Source organism: Salvelinus alpinus, chromosome 13, assembly GCF_045679555.1.
Source record: "Salvelinus alpinus chromosome 13, SLU_Salpinus.1, whole genome shotgun sequence".
Classification (NCBI taxonomy): domain Eukaryota; kingdom Metazoa; phylum Chordata; class Actinopteri; order Salmoniformes; family Salmonidae; genus Salvelinus; species Salvelinus alpinus.
In genome coordinates this window covers 28,943,128-28,963,693 of record NC_092098.1, presented here as the reverse complement: position 1 = coordinate 28,963,693, position 20,566 = coordinate 28,943,128, and the positions used below count along the sequence as shown (strand labels likewise).

The 20,566-nt window shown below is 43.8% G+C and overlaps 2 protein-coding genes across 18 annotated transcripts; both read left to right on the top strand.

Moving 5' to 3' along the window:
- Positions 1-3,125: 3,125 nt before the first annotated feature.
- Positions 3,126-20,215, top strand: LOC139537493 (BRCA1-A complex subunit RAP80-like). 13 transcript variants are annotated; one of them, XM_071338866.1, is made up of 18 exons: positions 3,126-3,147; positions 10,513-10,638; positions 11,003-11,081; positions 11,309-11,439; positions 11,578-11,901; positions 12,214-13,066; positions 13,249-13,376; positions 13,492-13,926; positions 14,174-14,524; positions 14,858-14,913; positions 15,051-15,229; positions 15,362-15,417; positions 16,329-16,650; positions 16,834-16,915; positions 17,125-17,248; positions 17,446-17,530; positions 17,650-17,698; positions 19,872-20,215. In XM_071338866.1, the coding sequence occupies exons 2-18, from the start codon at positions 10,534-10,536 to the stop codon at positions 20,008-20,010; spliced, it is 3,498 nt and encodes a 1,165-aa protein (XP_071194967.1). In that variant the 5' UTR covers positions 3,126-3,147; positions 10,513-10,533; the 3' UTR covers positions 20,011-20,215. The 13 variants fall into 13 exon arrangements, 12 of the variants coding, with proteins under 12 accessions (XP_071194967.1, XP_071194973.1, XP_071194972.1 ...); XM_071338868.1 differs by lacking the exon at positions 3,126-3,147 and adding an exon at positions 10,061-10,375 and having other exon boundaries at positions 11,309-11,433; XM_071338864.1 differs by lacking the exon at positions 3,126-3,147 and adding an exon at positions 10,061-10,375.
- Positions 5,088-9,212, top strand: LOC139537497 (putative nuclease HARBI1). Of its 5 annotated transcripts, XM_071338885.1 has the most exons (11): positions 5,088-6,228; positions 6,316-6,492; positions 6,583-6,644; positions 6,727-6,813; positions 6,901-6,942; positions 7,011-7,184; positions 7,264-7,299; positions 7,398-7,952; positions 8,022-8,137; positions 8,234-8,345; positions 8,440-9,212. In XM_071338885.1, the coding sequence occupies exons 8-11, from the start codon at positions 7,481-7,483 to the stop codon at positions 8,808-8,810; spliced, it is 1,071 nt and encodes a 356-aa protein (XP_071194986.1). In that variant the 5' UTR covers positions 5,088-6,228; positions 6,316-6,492; positions 6,583-6,644; positions 6,727-6,813; positions 6,901-6,942; positions 7,011-7,184; positions 7,264-7,299; positions 7,398-7,480; the 3' UTR covers positions 8,811-9,212. The 5 variants fall into 5 exon arrangements, with proteins under 5 accessions (XP_071194986.1, XP_071194984.1, XP_071194983.1 ...); XM_071338883.1 differs by having other exon boundaries at positions 6,901-7,299; XM_071338882.1 differs by having other exon boundaries at positions 6,727-7,184.
- Positions 20,216-20,566: the final 351 nt, after the last annotated feature.

Here is a 20,566-nt window from a genome sequence, read left to right as displayed (position 1 = left end):
CCTGTATCCGTAACACTCCCACCCTTAAAAGAGAAACCCTATATGGATTGCTACCAAAGTATACCCACAAGATCAACAAACAAAGGCAACCTCACGAAACATACAAAAATCATCAATTTTTACACACGAGACAATGCATCTGCCAATACATTTTCAGAACCCTTTTTGTGGCGGATCTCCAAATTATAATTTTGCAAAATAAGCGCCCAATGCATAAGGCACTGGTTCTGGTTGTACATCCGGTGGAGAAACACTAAGGGGTTATGGTCAGTATATACGATCACTGGTAGGGCACTGGAACCAATATATACTTCAAAGTACAACAAGAAGCTAGAGCTTCTTGTTCGATGGTTGCATAGTTTCCCTGACATTTGTAAAATTTTCGTGAAAAATAACAAACAAGATGATCCACTCCACTCTTGTCCTGCTGCAGTAGAACAGCACCAGCACCTCTGGCACTAGCATCTACCTCAAGTTTAAACGGTCGTTCAAAATCCAGAGCAGCAAGTACAGGGGTATTACATAAGAGTGCTTTAGCAGTATCAAAAGCTACCTTACAATCAGGGGACCACTCAAACAATCTTGCCGGACTGAGCAAATCGGTCAATGGAGCAACTACCGCAGAGAAGTTTTTACAGAAACTATGGTAGTAGCCAACCATCCCTAAAAAGCGGCGTAGCTCTCGTCTGGTGGTAGGTGCGGGGAATGCAGTTATAGCCAAGACCTTGGCATCCACAAGGCGCACCTGTCATCTATAAGTCTCTTCTTATTGGTGTCCTTTAGTAGTGGTTTCTTTGCAGCAATTCGACCATGAAGGCCTGATTCTGATTTACCTCCCTAATCTTACTACATTTGCACACACTGTATATAGATTTTTTCTATTGTGTTATTGACTGTACATTTGTTTATCCCATGTTTAACTCTGTGTTGTTTGTCGCACTGCTTTGCTTTATCTTGGCCAGGTCGCAGTTGTAAACTTGTTCTCAACTAGCCTACCTGGTTAAATAAAGGTGAAGTAATAAAATAAAAAATTCACACAGTCACCTCTGAACAGTTGATGTTGAGATGTCTCTGTTACTTGAACTCTCTGAAGAATTTATTTGGGCTGCAATTTGAGGCCAGTAACTCTAATGAACTTATCCTCTGCAGCAGAGGTAACTCTGGGTATCTCTTTCCTGTGCCGGTCCTCATGAGAGCCAGTTTCATCATAGCGCTTGATGATTTTTGCGACTGCACTTGAAGAAATGTTCAAAGTTCTTGAAATGTTGCGGATTGACTGACCTTCATGTCGTAAAGTAATGATGGACTGTTGTTTCTCTTTGCTTATTTGAGCTGTTCTTGCCATAATATGGACTTGGTCTTTAACCAAATAGGGCTATATTCTGTATGTCAACCCTACCTTGTCACAACACAACTGATTGGCTCAAACGCATTAAGGAAAGAAATTCCACAAATTAACTTTTCACAAGGCACACCTGTTAATTGAAATGCATTCCAGGTGACTACTTCATGAAGCTGGTTGAGAGAATGCTAAGAGTGTGCAAAGCTGTCATCAAGGCAAAGGGTGGCTACTTTGAAGAATCTCATATAAAATATATTTTGATTTGTTTAATACTTTTTTGGTTACTACATGATTCCATAGTTGATGTCTTCACTATTATTCTACAATGTACAAAATAGTAAAAATAAAGCAAAACCCTGGAATGAGCAGGTGTGTCCAAACTTTTGACTGTTACTGTACCTATAGGCTTCTATGGCCTACATATTCATGCCATCATTTTCCTTGAATTTGTGTGGTAATTAAATATAATCTTTCAGAATGAATTTTACAGAAATATTTTTTACCAGCTCAAGTCTATTCTGAAATTGAAAAAAGTGAGGGAGAACTACGTCAGCACAAAATCCCTGGTATCAGCCTACTCAGTGACACCCACAGAGCACAACTGAAGAGTGTACACACATATTAGCATCATAGCTCTAATTGCAGGACTTTGACTGTGTCAATCACTTCACTATTCAGCCTATTGACTGGTGAGCTAATGTGGCTTATTTCACAGTGGTGTCAAAGTCCTGCAATAAGAACTACGACCTTAATATTTGTGTAAACTCTTCACACTGTGTTCTGTGGGTTTCACTGAGTAGGCTGATACCTATGGATCTTGGGTCCATGAAATAGGCTAAGGCTGTACATGGCAATATAAAATGTCCAATACGCACATTAGACTGACTGGTGAGGTGATTTTCCACAGTCAAAGTCCTGCAATATGAGCTACACCGCTCATATTTGTGTAAAATCACAGTTGTGTTCTGCTGGTGTCGCTGAGTAGGCTGATAACCCATTTCATGGACCCAAGATCCATAGGGAAACATTGCAATATGAATGTTCAATACGCACAATAAATTGAAGTGAGGTGATTTACATTTTAGTCATTTAACTTCAGTGGTGTCAAAGTCCTGCAATATGAGTTACATAGCTAAAAATTCGTAAAATCTTCAGTTGTGAACATTTCATGGACCCAAGAGCCACAGGTAACGTTGTTCCAAGCATACAGTATTCCCCCAATTAAATTCTGAAGTCTAATACATCCACAGTGCGCTTTCAACAGTTTTTTTGGTTTGTTGTCACAAATTAACTAATTGTCTTTTGTTGAGTTGATATAACATTCCAAACTTGTTATGCATATGGGATGATTCGACTATTTGTATGCGTTTACATCAGTTTCAATGCAGAACCTTTATTTTGAAATTACACTATTGTGGCAAATCGTTATTGTGGCTCGTTTCACATATGTAGTGCAAAAGCAGGCAAACACTATTGAGCAACAAGTGACATTGATCAACCAATGGTTTGTTAGATACCACCCACAGACGTTTGATTGACACCCCCGTCATATTGGCGGAAGAAATACAGAAATAAATGAATACAATTAATTATACAATGAATAAATTATGTATACCTAGATATGTAGAGAACATTCATTTATTTTATTCCGTATTTCCTTGCTAATTTATTTAAATACGTGTGGTTTATTTATATGTAAATATATATATAATTATAGCAGTTTTGATTCTCCAGTTTTCAACGCGGCATAATTTGCAGCAAAGATTGTGGTAACCTTAACAGGATCCATCCTCTTTGACAACCGGGTAAAACCTTTATCTTTTCTACAAACAAATGCCTTGTCAAAATAACTAATTTGAGTTGTTTCTGAGCTAGCAAAGTTATCTTAGCAAATGATTAAACTTTGATGACCTTTGGTTGAGAAAACAAGAAAGGGGTGTGTGAGTGTGCCGTAGTTCGCTAATTTACGTAACCTGTCTAATTTAGCCGTGGCGCTGCTAAAAAGTTATGACATTATTTTGACAGGGTAGTTTTACACAGCTTGCTGGAGTTTCATTTGTGAACATTTTAACGGTTCTCTAGTGTTGTAAGATCGCTTACCTTGCATGTTTGCTTACATGCTGACCAGACCGGACACGTCGCGTGCGCGAGCGTTGCAAAATAAATTTAGAAAGCCATGTTATTAAATTATTGCACCCACACTGCTCGCTCATGCCAACCAGCGTCTGCGACGCCAAGGGCTAAAATAGAACTCATTCCTATTTCTGACGCAGATTGCGCTGAAAGTCCTGCCTCTCCCATCTCCTCATTGGTTTATAGAAATAGGTACCCACGTGCCATCTCCTCATTGGTTATACCCACGTGGGTGAATGAAAGACGAACTGTTTCGTTGGTAGTCGTGGTAATACAATGAAAGTTTAGATGCGATCACCATATAAATTAAAGATAAAAAAGCCTGGATGGAGGAGAGATGACTAGAAACGATTCGGTTGGCCGTTTTATGTGTGGATTAATTGTCGGAGTAGAGGTCCTTGTGCATTTCAGGTAAAATAACAACTCAATGTTTATATCCCAGGACAAATTAGCTAGCAACAGCAAGCTAGCTAAATAGGGCAAATTAACGTTAGCTAGCAAGTGCAAGCTAACTAGCTAAATTGCCATACATGTTTAATGCTTTTCGACCTGTCCCCAAATTAATGTCATTGGTTCAGAGTTTGTTTTGATATTGTAATGAAACAGCAGGGAGCAGGGGCCTGTTGCACAAAAGTAGAATTAAGACATCCGGGATAAATGACTCAGCTGAGCTCAATGAAGCCAAAACATGTGCGTCCAGGCTTAATTGGTTGCACAAAGACCAAGCCAGGATGAGCAGACACGGATTCATTAAGCCAGGTGAAACCAATCCTGGATAGGTGCGCGCTCACGGCTCACTCAAATAGACCCCGCCACAGATTACATTTACATTTAAGTCATTTAGCAGACGCTCTTATCCAGAGCGACTTACAAATTGGTGCATTCACCTTATGATATCCAGTGGAACAACCACTTTACAATAGTGCATCTAACTCTTTTAAGGGGGGGGGTTAGAAGGATTACTTTATCCTATCCTAGGTATTCCTTAAAGAGGTGGGGTTTCAGGTGTCTCCGGAAGGTGGTGATTGACTCCGCTGACCTGGCGTCGTGAGGGAGTTTGTTCCACCATTGGGGTGCCAGAGCAGCGAACAGTTTTGACTGGGCTGAGCGGGAACTGTACTTCCTCAGAGGTAGGGAGGCGAGCAGGCCAGAGGTGGATGAACGCAGTGCCCTTGTTTGGGTGTAGGGCCTGATCAGAGCCTGAAGGTACGGAGGTGCCGTTCCCCTCACAGCTCCGTAGGCAAGCACCATGGTCTTGTAACGGATGCGAGCTTCAACTGGAAGCCAGTGGAGAGAGCGGAGGAGCGGGGTGACGTGAGAGAACTTGGGAAAGTTGAACACCAGACGGGCTGCGGCGTTCTGGATGAGTTGTAGGGGTTTAATGGCACAGGCAGGGAGCCCAGCCAACAGCGAGTTGCAGTAATCCAGACGGGAGATGACAAGTGCCTGGATTAGGACCTGCGCCGCTTCCTGCGTGAGGCAGGGTCGTACTCTGCGAATGTTGTAGAGCATGAACCTACAGGAACGGGTCACCGCCTTGATGTTAGTTGAGAACGACAGGGTGTTGTCCAGGATCACGCCAAGGTTCTTAGCACTCTGGGAGGAGGACACAATGGAGTTGTCAACCGTGATGGCGAGATCATGGAACGGGCAGTCCTTCCCCGGGAGGAAGAGCAGCTCCGTCTTGCCGAGGTTCAGCTTGAGGTGGTGATCCGTCATCCACACTGATATGTCTGCCAGACATGCAGAGATGCGATTCACCACCTGGTTATCAGAGGGGGGAAAGGAGAAGATTAATTGTGTGTCGTCTGCATAGCAATGATAGGAGAGACCATGTGAGGATATGACAGAGCCAAGTGACTTGGTGTATAGCGAGAATAGGAGAGGGCCTAGAACAGAGCCCTGGGGGACACCAGTGGTGAGAGCACGTGGTGCGGAGACAGATTCTCGCCACGCCACCTGGTAGGAGCGACCTGTCAGGTAGGACGCAATCCAAGCGTGGGCCGCGCCGGAGATGCCCAGCTCGGAGAGGGTGGAGAGGAGGATCTGATGGTTCACAGTATCAAAGGCAGCCGATAGGTCTAGAAGGATGAGAGCAGAGGAGAGAGAGTTAGCTTTAGCAGTGCGGAGCGCCTCCGTGACACAGAGAAGAGCAGTCTCAGTTGAATGACTAGTCTTGTCTAGTCCTCCCCTACAGATCACAGATTAACTGATTTACCATGGCAACTAGAGCCGCGTACTTTTCCCGGTCGGAAGCACAAATCCTCATGGAGGCATACGAGGAGGTAAAATATATAATTAAGAAGAAAGGCAACACCGCCACAGTGATAAAGCAAAGAGAAAAAGCGTGGCAAAGTATTGCAGACCGCCTGAATGCGTAAGTAGTGCACAATTACACACTCACCGCTCCGCTGAAACATCACAATTACAATTCAAATATTTAATTCACATCTCCAAAAATGCAGTTGTACTGTAATTATGAAACGGTTAAATTTTTAATTGAAATGCACTGCAGATATGAGTGAAATTGTGTAAAGTAACTCCATCACACTGTATAAAGCTATGATAAATTTTTTGATATTTTTACTGAAAACAAGACAAAAATACCAAGTAATTTTTTGCAGTGTGACTCCATTAAATGTGTGTGTGTGTGTGTGTGTGTGTGTGTGTGTGTGTGTGTAGATTAAACATGAACGGGCCAAAACGGACATGGCAGCAGGTCAAAATCAAATACAAGAACATTCTGCAGAATGGTATGGTCCCTGACTAATATTTAACAAAGCACAAGCATATATTGTACCCAGAAGGTGCCTGCTCACACATTGTCTGTACTGTTTTAGCAGTGAAAAAGAATACCCACAGACAAGGCACGGGTGGTGGGTCACCAAAGGCTGACCTTACCCCAGCAGAGGACATGGCCTTGGAGCTAAATAAAGGCAGGCCCGTCTTAGAGGGGATCCCTGGGGGGAAAGAGACGAGCATAGGTTCCTCCCAAGATGCCACCCGCTTCATTCAAGGTATGTCCTTCCATCTCTACATGGGATACAACCACATTCATATTGAATCAATTTGGACTGTCTGACTTTGGTTTACCTATTGCCTTGCAGTGTCTGGCAGCACTGTGTTCCTGTTAGAGCCACCAGCACAAGCACCAGACGATGCTGATCCAGTGAGTACTCCATCAAAGGCATACTGTAGGCCTGGCATGTCTTGTCTACTAGCTTCAATATGAATCCGATTAAATGTGATAGGGTGAAGGCCCCAGTGCAGCAGCAACAGCACATGATGGAGACGATGATGAGGAGGAGACCATCTCTCTGGATTCCAGAAGGCATGAGGTATCATGTTAAGACTGTGAAAGTACTATTTACTCTACAATGGTGAGGAGTCCTCATCAAAATCAAAAAATCTAATTTCTTTTACAGGACCCAGATGCTATACAGTGGGAAAACCAGCCTGGCAACATAGTGCGTATTAATAAAAGGACACCACATCCTGCCAAATTCCAGCTGCGCTAATTGTATTGTGTTCACAGAGCTCACAAGCTATCAGAAAGTTGTATGGCAACCACCTCCGGCGCCAAATAGAACTGGCAGACATAGACATTCAGTACAAGAAGAAAAAGATGGAAAATCTTGCACTGGAGTCCGAAATAAAAAAGAGGACAATTAGGAAACTGGACCTTGAAATAAAAAAACTTGAGAGGGAGGTGAGATATGCCTTCAATGTACACTGTATGCTAACTGTAACACAAATGTATTAATCATTATTTTTCTTTCCTCCCCCAGCTCCAAGAAGATGACACAGCTCAAAATAAAAATTAGGTATATTCTCGTAAAGTCAAGTGAGCCATGACATATGAGCTCTTATTGTGAGCACACAGGACGGTGGCATCTTTCTAAGTTTTTTTTTATTTTCCCAGCAATCAGTACAACCAAGTCATCGTTATAAGGCATCGCCCTCTTTTGCCCACCCCCCCAGCACCAGGTGTGGCCACTAGCCTATATGAAGGCCCAAAATTGTGTGTTCCTTTCTGCTCTGACAATGGCATGCCCATTCGTGCGAGATGTGGTGGATGAAGAAGCACTTGTGCTGAGGAGAGCCTTCAGGCGAGAAAGGGTCTTCAGGGACCGGTTGGACCCACTGGCCTTCCCTGATGACCATCTATATGAAAGATACAGGTTTTCTGCAGATGGCATCAGGTATCTATGCAGACTACTGGGTCCCAGGATTAAGCACCGCACTGCACGGAGCCATGCACTGAGTGTGGAGCAAATGGTTTGTGTGGCCTTGCGCTTTTTTGCTAGTGGAGCCTTCCTGTACTCAGTGGGGGATGCAGAACAGCTGAACAAGGCCACAATTTGCCGCACAATAAGGAGTGTGTGTCTGGCTATCAAAGCATTAGCAGATGTCTTCATCTCCTTCCCTGGCCACAGAAGACTCTGTGACATCAAAGAGGAGTTCTATAGGATTGCAGGTAAGAGGATCTACAAATTACAGGACAACTGTTAACACATAGTAGGATACTCGTTACTTTGTGTGACAGGTTTCCCCAATGTCATTGGTGCAGTGGACTGCACACACATAAGGATAAAAGCCCCCTCAGGTGCCCATGAGGCCGATTTTGTGAATAGGAAATCCTTTCACAGCATTAATGTTCAGGTGAACATAACTTTTTGATATTGTCCATTGACGAACACTCTGCATTGCCAGTGATGTGCATTGATTGGTGTAATATTCCTCATCTTATGATTTCAGATGGTCTGCAATGCTGACTGTGTGATCAGCAATGTTGTGGCAAAATGGCCTGGCTCAGTCCATGACTCCAGAATCTTTCGGGCCTCTGAAATCTATCAGTGCCTATCACAAGGTAAGCCACACAACCCCTATTTATAACCATCATGGCTGTGTCAAGAATATCACTGTGTTTATGAGGTAGTAATGATGAGATTTTGTGTTGACAGGTGAATTCTCTGGTGTGTTGCTGGGAGACAGGGGGTATGGCTGCCAGCCTTTTCTCCTGACACCTTTCACAGACCCCCAGGAAGCACAGCAGGCCTACAACCATGCCCATGCCAGGACCAGGGCCAGAGTTGAAATGACCTTTGGCCTCCTGAAGGCACGCTTTCACTGCCTTCACAAATTAAGGGTCAGCCCTGTTAGGGCATGTGATATTACTGTGGCTTGTGCTGTCCTCCACAATGTGGCCTGCCTGAGGAAGGAGAGGGCCCCCAGAGTGCCACCAGCCATGGACTGGGACAATCCGGCAATCTTCCCTGATGACGACAGTGGTCGGCTGCTGAGGGACCAATATGTGTTGAATTATTTTAGTTAGTATGTGTGCTTTCAATTTTGGTTAAATATGTCCTGCGGTGGCAGAGGAATTTGTTTTTTTTTGGGTTCGTTTTTTGACGAATTTGGCCTCTTATGATGTTTGTGCGGTATACTGTGTGTAATACAAGGCTGCAGGGAGGCTACTGCATCCATTCATTTGTCTGTTCAGTTGATGTGTATGGATTTGTCCTGCATTTATTTTAGTGTGCAGACATGCAGGGTGTGTTATATACAGACCTTTGAATGTGTATGTATCATTTTGTATAATATGCTTGGATTCTGTGCTTTCCATCTTGTAGAGTCACTGTGACTTCAGTTTCGAAAGGAGCTGATGGTTTACCTGCTTTGTTTTGTCCTTATTCAATAAAGGAACATAATGTTACACATTGTGTTTTTATATTCATATGGAATGTGTATTTGTTTATATGACAGAGTACTAGGGCCACACTGAAGAAAAAGGATAAAGTCATACATTTATGAGGCTGGTTCTTTCTGCAGAAAAGCTACATATTGTTTTTACAGTTTTGATACTTATGACAATGTGATACTTAATATTCTGGCACATCAGCATGTCTTTGTTTATGAAACCATACTGAAGTACAATTTCACGAAATGCCCCACATCTGTCATTTTAACAACTGTCCTCCTTTAAAACAACTGGTTACAATATTATGACTTGTGTTTTTTTCCCCTCTGTGGCCCTAATATTCTATCATTTTATATATAGCCTTATAGTCTATGGGAAACTGTAAATTATCTAATGATAGCAACATCATCTAAAAATCATTTTTTTATCCAAAATCATTGAAATTAATGATCACAAACGTTTAAATAATAACAGTGGGTCTAGTTATATGTGATAACAATGTATAGTGAGCAGTGAAATAACTATTGGTTTCCATTTGTGGTGACTGCTGACTGACATTAGGGATGAGATTAAATAGATCCTGGAATTTAGCCTGGTCTGGAGCAGGCTAGCTCCACAGAATAAATCTCCATGGTAATTTATACCATAACATATCCTCCTGCCCCCTATCCATCTTTAGTGCAACCGGATTACGGATCAATTGAGCCAGGATCACCAAGATATCCTGGCTTAATCCCTTATCCTAGTTTTGTGCAACAGGCCCCAGGTCTCGAACCCTCGACCTTCTAGCCCGAGGTCCGGCGCGCTATCGACTGTGCCGCAAAAGCATGCTCGTGCGGCAGAGTCGATTCCCGCGCTTATAAACCCAGGGTCCTTACACTATTTTAACCTGCGTGTCGTGATCGCGTTTGGTGTGGGGGGGGCAAAATAAATGTATGCACGATAGCGCACGCGCGCATCCGTTTTGGGTTCTAAGGTTACCTGTTTGAAATGAGCATTCCAAAGATAGCACATTACATTTCACCCCTCCATCAAAAAGTTCGCCCTGCTTTGAGTCACGTGGTTGAAGAAAATGGCTTCTTGAAACGAATTTTGTCAAATGTGTTGCTAAAAGTAGAAAGTATAGCTACCTAAAACTGAATGCGAGTGTTAATATTGGACTGAAGGGTTTGTAACTTGAATCTCAGAAATCGTTATGCGTAAGTAACCGTTCTACTTTCGGTTTTTCATGATTCTCAGGAAGATGGGTGTGCAGCAGATCTCAACTGTCGTAATTTAAGATAGCTAACGTTAGCTTACAGTAGCTAGCTAACTAACAAATCTGTCTCGATTTAAGCACCAAAGTCAACCGAACAACATGCCTCCTCGGAAAAAGCGAGAGAACAGAGACATTGATGATTGTCCCAGGAAACGACGACGAGCTCAGGAAGAGGGCAATGTTGTCAACTCAGACAGCGACGAGGTAACCAGCTGAACTAACGTTACTGTATTTAGCTAGCTGGTAGCACACTGAATTTCTAGCAAACTATCTTCCCACACTAGACGCAGAACTACCGAGCTAGGTATATTTCTGTGTAAAGTGACCTTTCATTAAATCTTAGCTAGAATATAAAGACTGTATGGTATACTTGATAACTGTCGGCCTTCAAACAATTTGTATTTGGATATCTAAGCTAGGCTTCCAGGCTTGAATAATAATATTATACAAACCTGGATGCCTAGCTTAGAGAGCCAAATACAAACAGATACTGCTTGGCCGACACTTATCAAGCATAGCATGCAGTCTTTATATTCTACATATTCTACTCATCTCTCTTCTAACCCAGGATGAAGACTTCAGACCGACATCATCATCATCAAGAGGGGAGAGCAAACGGGACAAGGAGAGTAGAACACGATCAAACGGTATTCTGACCAACACATGTCTCCTTATTTGTAGCTAATTAGACTCATAATTTTCATGTACCACATCACCAGAATGCAACTAAAAATCAAATTTATTAGTCACATACACATGGTTAGCAGATGTTAATGCGAGTGTAGCGAAATGACAGGCTGCTCTATTGAACTATTGAAGCACTGTAAGATGGAACTTTAACCTACTGTACTGAAACTGTCCCTTCTCTTCTCAGAGATGACAGAGGAGGAGATGCTGGACCTGGCCATGAGACTGAGTAAACAGGAGGCCAGCAGCGCGGCTCTCCGGCAACGACAGGAGGAAGAGGCCGTGAGGAAGGCCATCGCTGAAAGCCTCTCCGTAAGTGTAGGTATTACTGACAGAAATCAAATGTCGCCTGGAGATTTCCTCTATCAGTCCTCACCATTGTTTCAGATCAATCCAACCATTTGTATTGTGTTCTATCTATTCCTGTGATACATGAGTGTTGCTGTATCCCTTCAGGCAGACAGCCCTACTCATCCCCACTCAGAATCTTCGCTCGGGTCAGGGAGCCCTACCCAACAATGTCAAAATTCTCCTCCAGAGGGAGAGAGCAGCATACAGCCCCCCAGGCATAAACTCTCCTACCCTAACCATGGTGTGGCTGACAGGGAGGGAGCCCGCGGTGGAGGTGTTCATGTAGGGGTGGCTCCCTCAGACAGGAGGGGGAAGAAGGAGGGAAGCCCATTACTAGATATGCCTGACCTGTCTCAGACCCAGAAGGTCTACTCCCAGTCCTCCCCCCTCAGCCAAGCTTCCATCTCAGTGCCTCTCCCATCCTCACAGGTCAGTGGTGCACACACACAGACCTACGCCATTATTTATCTGTCATTGCCTGTTCAACCCTGGCTGCTGTTCTGCATTTCTTCAGGGGCTTCAATGGGCCCAGATCTAACTAACTACGCTCATACCTTAAGACTTAACTAATGTAGGTGTTAAGTTCTGGTGACAGCAGGGTAGAAGAACCAACTACTTACTTAGATCTAAATGTGTTTTTAACAACAATGTTAGCATCATCTTACACTCATCACAGGCTAAGAATGCATGCCAGATCAGTTCATTTTTTTTTAATGATAACATCTTCTATGCCATTTTAAGGAGGAGGGGTCTTCTCAGAGGAACCTTTTCGGAGACCGCTCAGCCAATGCAATAGAATCTCAGGACTACAACAACTCCACAAAGAGTGACTCCCAGTCCCAACTCAGGATCAAGTCCCCTGGTTTCCCTTCCACTACGGCTTCCCAAGCCAACAAACCTGTCCTGTGCCTGGAGAAGCTTAGCCAGGACCTCCTAGTAGACTGTCAGGCCTCTGGGTTCCTACTAAAGGGTCATCCCAGCTTAACACTTCCCACAAAGTCCCAGAAATCTCAATTTTATCAGCCCAAGAGCCCCACATTCTCCAATACCCCTGTGTTTTCCAAAACAGAGAGAGGTGTGGAACCAGGCCAAAGTAGTCCCTCCTTTCCTAAACGCGCCATGTTCTCTAATAGTGATTCAGGAGAGGAAGAAAAAGAGGCCAGTCCCACCGTTCCTAAAAGCCTGGTCTTTTTCAAGACTGATAGAGGAAAGGCAGAAGAAGAAGGGAGTCCAACTTCTCCTAAAAGCACCATGATCTCTAAGAGTGAAAGAGGACTAGAAGAGAAAGAGACCTTCTCCGGAAGTCCAGTCTTTTCCAGAACTGATCAGATAAGGGACCAGGGTCCACAGAGCTGTGTTGAACGTGTCTCTACAACAGGAGACTATGAGGGTGGAGACCGAGATGATGCTGTGAAGAGCGGGGATGCCTCCGAGTGCCTTCCACCACGCCCCAGAACAACCCTGTCCCTGAACAAGAGATTTGTGCCTATAAGGAAGACTGCTGGAGTTTCAGACAAAGCTGTTGACCAAGAGGAACGTGAGGGTGAATCCTCGCAGAGAACTGTAAACAGGATTAGCACGCCTGTAAAGTTGGGTATGTTTTTTCCCCATTGTTTTAACCACTGTCATACATACAAAGCAATGTTACGATCATACATTGAGTTTGAATAAGAACAATAAATACCTTTATGGCAGGTTCAAATGGCCTCTCTGCCTGCCCTTTTGGCTTTTTATGTTCAGATTCAATGTATGTATTGACATGATTCTTCCCTTTAGCTACAGAAGAAGACCTTAATTCAGAGGAACTTACATTGGCTTTGGAGACTCATCCAATGCAGGAGTTAACCAGCAATATGGCGCTACGCTGGTCAGATGATGACGAAGAGGAAAATGGTCCTGAAAAGGTGAAGCCAGGGAACTACAATATTGTCTATCACCAGTACTGTTATATAGCTTTTGGCCTCACCTGAAACCTAATTTACAGTGTATTGTGAAAACATCTTTCTCTCTCTCTTGCAGTCAGCTCACTCGCCCAGCCCAGTCTTCCCACAGGAGAATGACCTCCTTCAGCCAAGCAACCAGGGTCTCTCCCCAAACACCCACGACCACCGTTCCCCCCAACACAGACACAGCCCCTGCCTCGTCCCCAAGAAACGCACTCACAACTTCGAAGGCGCCGCGTGCGAGGAGGGGGAGAGCCAGTCCAAGTGCATCCAGAAGAAGTTCACCTTCAAGGGCATGTATGGAGCCCCCTCTCCCTCTCTTCTCAGACAGGCTGCCGGTAGAAGGAGCCAGGATGAGGCCAAAGCCGAAAGCACCTCTTCCCACCAGCCCCTGGCCTCCTCCAGCCCCCTCTCTCCCCCCACAGACGGCCAGGGTGATGGGGGAGTGGTGTGCTACTATTGGGGTGTGCCTTTCTGTCCACGAGGGCAGGACCCAGACGCCTACACACAGGTGATCCTTCTTGGTCTGATGTAGTTTTCATTCATGTTTCTCTCACACAGACATTTTCTGGATTATGAGTCAATGTGGGTAACTGACATCTGGGAACACAAAAAGTGAGGGGTATGAATACTGTGTGCTATTGTATTGTTTAAGAAAAGTTCCATCCATTATTTTGTAATATTTCATTGATCTAATGTTAGATGTCATGACTTCTAACTGTAAGTGTCTAATAGAAATTACATGATTTTTCTTACAGGTGATCCTGTCCCAGCTGGAGGTGTATGAGAAGAGCCTGAAGGAGGCCCAGAGGGGTCTGCTGAAGAAGGCAGGCTGGGGGGAGCCAGTCCTCCCTGGGCCCCCAGAGAAACCCTTCTCCAGGAGGGGACGCCTCGAGAGACGCAGGGCCCCAAAACTCCTGGAAGAGGAGAGAGGGGGGAAACGTCAGGAAGAGCTAGTGGAGGTGGTAGAGGATGATGATGATGAAGAGGAGGGAGAGAAGAGGGCGAGACAGCGGTCACGGGGGGGGGTGGAAGCGAGAGGGAAGAGAGGAAGACAGGAGTGGAAGGACTGCCAGGATCTGTTTGTGTCCTCTCCTGAACAAGAGGAAGTGAGTATTGCTTAATAATTAGAAATGCCTATTATAGACAGCTTGGAGCAATGCATTTATGTATTTTCGTAGGCTGTATTAATATATATATTTTTTTTCTTTAGATGTGTCAATCATATCAAAGGCTCTGATGATGCTACAGTACTTACTAAAAGTTCCTTGTTACACTATCTAACCACCAGATGGCACTATCAACAATTTACAATCCCAATGTGTTATTATAATACGGGCTTAAGTGTGTTTTTTTGGGATAGACACATTTTATTATGTAGAAAGGTCAATCCACTTGATGTTTTTCCCCCAGCAAATTTGTCTTGTTTTGTCTTCCCATAGAAATCTCCCTACCCTGTATTTCATGCAGATACCAGTCAGCTAATTCTACTTAAACGGTAAGGGAGGCGTAAACTGCTAAATCATACCGTATGGACCTAGGTTGTCTTTAATCTCAATGATACAAGTGTATTAATTGTGCACAAGAATGAAAAAAATGTATAAAGAATTCAGAGTTGATTTCTCATTTTATCAGGAGACTTGGCCTTAGAAGAGAAGAGGAAAGACTAGCAGAAAAACAACCACCTGACTTACTGGAGGAGAGGGAGGAAGACGAGAAGGAAGAACAGATGGATGATAAAGAGGGTGGAGAGAAGAGGGAGGAGGAAGAAAGGATGGGGGAAGAAGTGGATGTCGGAGGCTTAGAAGTTCCAGGTATAAGAAATTATGATATTATTCCATAAACCAGTAGGTATGTATGGTTCCATTTAGATTTGAATAATTAATGTTGTGAGCTTCATATGTAGCTGTAATTGTCATGCCGCTACTTGTTGTTTCTGATGGCAGAGACCCAACTCAGTGATGACAGCACTCGAGACCTCATGGTCATCAGCCCTGCACAGGTTAGAGTCACTTCAGCACTACCAAAGACACTCGTATATAGAGCATTTTGACTACGGTTCTGAATGATTCTCCTTCTTTTACCCAACACCTAGAAATAATGAGTGTGTGCATAGAATTGTGAGGCTATGGTTTAACATTTTAGCCATTTCGCACAGTGGTTCCCAAACTGTGGTGCTTGCCCCGGGGACCCCCCCCCCCCCCAAAAAAGAATACTCTGTCCGGCTGTCAACTTACTCTTGAAAGTTGTAATAGTAGAATCGAATGCACAAGGTACTATTTCGAAATTGGGGAGTGCATCATCAGTATTCCTCTTATCATTGCATACCTTCATGGGCTGTTTATAACTTGTCAAATGTCCAGATCAACTAACCCATGTCAGGAAGCATTTTTTTTGTTGCTAGATTGTTACCCTATACATTTTGTTGTGATGTTTAAGTCACTCAAATATGACATGAATACACATTAGACATGGCAAAATGTATAGAATTGCAGGAAATAAGCTTTAAACTTGCAAAATGTCCTCTCTGCCAACAAAATGGGTGTGAACAGTTTGTCATGAACAGTGCTTGGACCCATGGAAATATGGGGCGTGGGAGGTTCCCCAATGCAGGAAGGGGGGCCTGAGTGAAAAAGTTTGGGAACCCCTGATTTAGCAGACGCTCTTATCCAGAGCGACTTACAATTAGTGCATTCATCTTAAGATAGTTAGGTGAGACAACCACATATCACAGTCGTAGGAAGTACATTTTCCCTCGAAGTTATCAGCAAAGTCAGTGCTAGCAGGAAAAGACAAGTGCAGGTTTTTTTTGTGGGGGGCATTGTGGGATTTATTTACTCTTTGAAGAGGTAGGGTTTCAGAAGTTTTCGAAAGAGGATTGTTGATGTCTATGATTGATTTGGCAACCTGTAGCCCCAGCCAGAGAGCCAGTCCCTGCCTCAGATCCAGACATTTCTTTCATCACCCCGTCCTCTGGAACAGCGTGAAGAGGGGATGTTGGTGGTTGGAGAGGAGGAGGGGCGGAGGAGTAGCCCTGTGGGGATCCCTGCTGTAGGAAAGGATGTTCGGATGGAGGAGGATATCCCAGAGCCTTCCTTCCCTCGGAGCCCCAGCATGGACTGTCCCATGTGCATGCGTCTCTTCCCCCTGACGGAGATTGAGATGCACGCTGCCTACTGTGACGGTACCACCGGTATCATGGAGGAGGAAATGGCAGAGGAGAGCCACTCGCAGGGTGATACTATTTTCCTTTTGTAGGACAATAGATCTGATTCTGAGTAGGCACAGCAGACCAGCATGCTGAAAATTATTAACTTGTCAATGTCGCCAAATTTTACAGTACCCACAAATGGTATTTTATACTATTTCAGGACTGATGTACATACAGTAAAACAGTCCTGTTGATATGTACCGGTAATTTCAGTCAAGGCTCGTAGGAAGGGGACCAGAAGGGGAGAGATCATTGGAGAGGAGCAGCCCAGCTCTTCTGGCTCTGGCAAGTAAGTAGGTATGACAGTATTTACCTTGGTCTAGCAGCACGTCTTACTCGGGTTACGTTGGGATTTTGTTGTGTGTCCCATCCTAAGGTGTTGAAAGTAAATTTCCCTTACTCTTTCCTATAATGCCTATACATGTTAACAAATATGAATTAATGGAAGACAAGCAACTGATGTTCATACCTTTTCTACGTGTGTTGTCTCCACGGCAGGGTGGTACAGGGAGAGAAGTGCTTCCTGTGTCAGCAACTATTTCCTCTCAAGAACCATGAGAAGCATGTAGAGGACTGCATCAAGAACAAAGAGGTCTCCAAGGCTGCACCCAGAGACGGACAGGTACTCCTGGTTAGCAGTACTACACACACTAGTACTTGTTTTTCTTCTACTTCCTGGCACTGATTCTGCTGATAGCGGCTATTTCAAAGAAGGGTCTACTTGCAGTGACTGATATGTGGTTGTTTTTCTTACTAAACTTGGTTGAATGCACTGACTTCAAGTTACTCTGGATAAGAGTGACTGCTAAATGACTGTAGCTCTTCTGGTCTTCTGTCTGTGGGACGATCTTCCAGAGTGGAGACTTGCTGAGTGCTCTGGACCAGACAGAGCATATATATTCAGGTACTGTACTCTCACTTTCTGTCATTGGCTTGTTTTACACTTTCCTAAAGCCTCTTTCCACCATGTTTGAATGGGAGCAAAGAGAGCCAATGTTTTCACTCTATTTGGTCTCTTTTTAGGGACTGCTGAGGCCGAACCATGTGATACTACCTTCAATAACCAACAAAGGTAAGCAAAACAACAGGAAATAGTGATGGATTTTGGGGGGGAAACTCCATTTGACTGTTACTGTAGTACCCACCCCCGGTGACATAGGATGGGGTAGGATAGGGATAGGGAGGGGAGTCTGATAAGCGGACCCTGTCAAGGATATACCCTGATAGTTAGTATTCTGAAGCATCATAGCAAGTCTATTACATGCTTATTAGACTTCATAGTTGTCTATAGTGGACTAAGGCTGTTAGTATACCCCTATTTAAGTAGGTATTAATTTGCCATTTTCTGCTGATTTTAATAGTTCATTAAAAAAAACGAGGGTCAATATTAGATGGTAGTAAGCAGACTGCAGCGTTTAGTGCTGGTCTACACTTGATTGGGGATTCCACAGCACTCCAGTAACTATACAGTGGGGAGAACAAGTATTTGATACACTGCCGATTTTGCAGGTTTTCCTACTTACAAAGCATGTAGAGGTCTGTAATTATTATCATAGGTACACTTCAACTATGAGAGACGGAATCTAAAACAAAAATCCAGAAAATCACATTGTATGATTTTTAAGTAATTAATTTGCATTTTATTGCATGACATAAGTATTTGATACATCAGAAAAGCAGAACTTAATATTTGGTACAGAAACCTTTGTTTGCAATTACAGAGATCATACGTTTCCTGTAGTTCTTGACTAGGTTTGCACACACTGCAGCAGGGATTTTGGCCCACTCCTCCCTACAGATCTTCTCCAGATCCTTCAGGTTTCGGGGCTGTCGCTGGGCAATACGGACTTTCAGCTCCCTCCAAAGATTTTCTATTGGGTTCAGGTCTGGAGACTGGCTAGGCCACTCCAGGACCTTGAGATGCTTCTTACGGAGCCACTCCTTAGTTGCCATGGCTGTGTGCTTTGTGTCGTTGTCATGCTGGAAGACCCAGCCACGACCCATCTTCAATGCTCTTACTGAGGGAAGGAGGTTGTTGGCCAAGATCTCGCGATACATGGCCCCATCCATCCTCCCCTCAATACGGTGCAGTCGTCCTGTCCCCTTTGCAGAAAAGCATCCCCAAAGAATGATGTTTCCACCTCCATGCTTCACGGTTGGGATGGTGTTCTTGGGGTTGTACTCATACTTCTTCTTCCTCCAAACACGGCGAGTGGAGTTAGACCAAAAAGCTCTATTTTTGTCTCATCAGACCACATGACCTTCTCCCATTCCTCCTCTGGATCATCCAGATGGTCATTGGCAAACTTCAGACAGGCCTGGACATGCACTGGCTTAAGCAGGGGGACCTTGCGTGCGCTGCAGGATTTTAATCCATGACGGCGTAGTGTGTTACTAATGGTTTTCTTTGAGACTGTGGTCCCAGCTCTCTTCAGGTCATTGACCAGGTCCTGCCGTGTAGTTCTGGGCTGATCCCTCACCTTCCTCATGATCATTGATGCCCCACAAGGTGAAATCTTGCATGGAGCCCCAGACCGAGGGTGATTGACCGTCATCTTGAACTTCTTCCATTTTCTAATAATTGCGCCAACAGTTGTTTCCTTCTCACCAAGCTGCTTGCCTATTGTCCTGTAGCCCATCCCAGCCTTGTGCAGGTCTACAATTTTATCCCTGATGTCCTTACACAGCTCTCTGGTCTTGGCCATTGTGGAGAGGTTGGAATCTGTTTGATTGTGTGTGGACAGGTGTCTTTTATACAGGTAACGAGTTCAAACAGGTGCAGTTAATACAGGTAATGAGTGGAGAACAGGAGGGCTTCTTAAAGAAAAACTAACAGGTCTGTGAGAGCCGGAATTCTTACTGGTTGGTAGGTGATCAAATACTTATGTCATGCAATAAAATGCAAATTAATTATTTAAAAATCATACAATGTGATTTTCTGGATTTTTGTTTTAGATTCCGTCTCTCACAGTTGAAGTGTACCTATGATAAAAATTACAGACCTCTACATGCTTTGTAAGTAGGAAAACCTGCAAAATCGGCAGTGTATCAAATACTTGTTCTCCCCACTGTATATCATCAATCTACCTCTGAAGCCCATAACCTCTCTGTATAACAGTGTGTATGTAACACCTGCACTTGTCCAATAAGAAATGCAAAATTTCACTCTCCGTTGAATAATGTTTTCCTACGGTCTACCCCAATGAACATGATCCTGCTCTGTATAACTGTTACTTTTATTCCAGTGGCCTGATTGATGATCTGGACACAGCAGAATCTGGGGGAAGAGGAGACTTCAACGCCCCAGGTTTTAGAGTGAGCACCTTGCCCATCCAATCCTTCACCCCTGTCTCAGAAGCCACAGACTGCCTTATCGACTTCTAACGCAAATGCTCTTCCACTACCTCCTCTTCCTCCTCCAGGCCCAGCCAAAGAGAGAGATTAAATCAATAGTTTACAAAAAATATAAATTACTGTCAACCACTTTTTATACCCCTGCATATCTTTTATTTGTATTGTTTGTTACACTGAATTGAATGACAAAAATGTGTGTTATTAATATGGTATTAAATTATACTGATTTATTTTATCTACTTTCGTTGGGAGACATGTTTGTTGGATTGTTACTATGTTGATGTGGATGTCATGAGGTATACGTGTAGTTCTAAACTATTTCTTGCAGTAATGCATACAGAAATCTATGTAAGAGTCCATTCACTTTTGCAGACCAACCAAAAGAATGCCTGCATACCAAACAGTCACAGCGAACCAAACCATCCTCATTGTACATTATTGGGTTGTATTTTGGAGGGGGGAGAACTATCAGGTTACAGCAGCCTTCATCAGTGCCACTGTGGCTGTATGATTGTACTAGAAATACAGTGCTACCAGTGTGAGGACTGATTGTCAATTGCAGGTAAACATTTCTTCAATTTATTTT

Coding starts and splice junctions, on each gene's coding strand:
- LOC139537497 (XM_071338885.1), top strand. CDS start 7,481: ATGAAGGCCCAAAATTGTGTGTTCCTTTCTGCTCTGACAATGGCATGC. Junction 7,953..8,021: donor GGAGTTCTATAGGATTGCAG/GTAAGAGGATCT, acceptor TTTGTGTGACAG/GTTTCCCCAATGTCATTGGT. Junction 8,138..8,233: donor TTCACAGCATTAATGTTCAG/GTGAACATAACT, acceptor TTATGATTTCAG/ATGGTCTGCAATGCTGACTG.
- LOC139537493 (XM_071338866.1), top strand. CDS start 10,534: ATGCCTCCTCGGAAAAAGCGAGAGAACAGAGACATTGATGATTGTCCC. Junction 11,082..11,308: donor GAGTAGAACACGATCAAACG/GTATTCTGACCA, acceptor TTCTCTTCTCAG/AGATGACAGAGGAGGAGATG. Junction 13,377..13,491: donor AGGAAAATGGTCCTGAAAAG/GTGAAGCCAGGG, acceptor TCTCTCTTGCAG/TCAGCTCACTCGCCCAGCCC.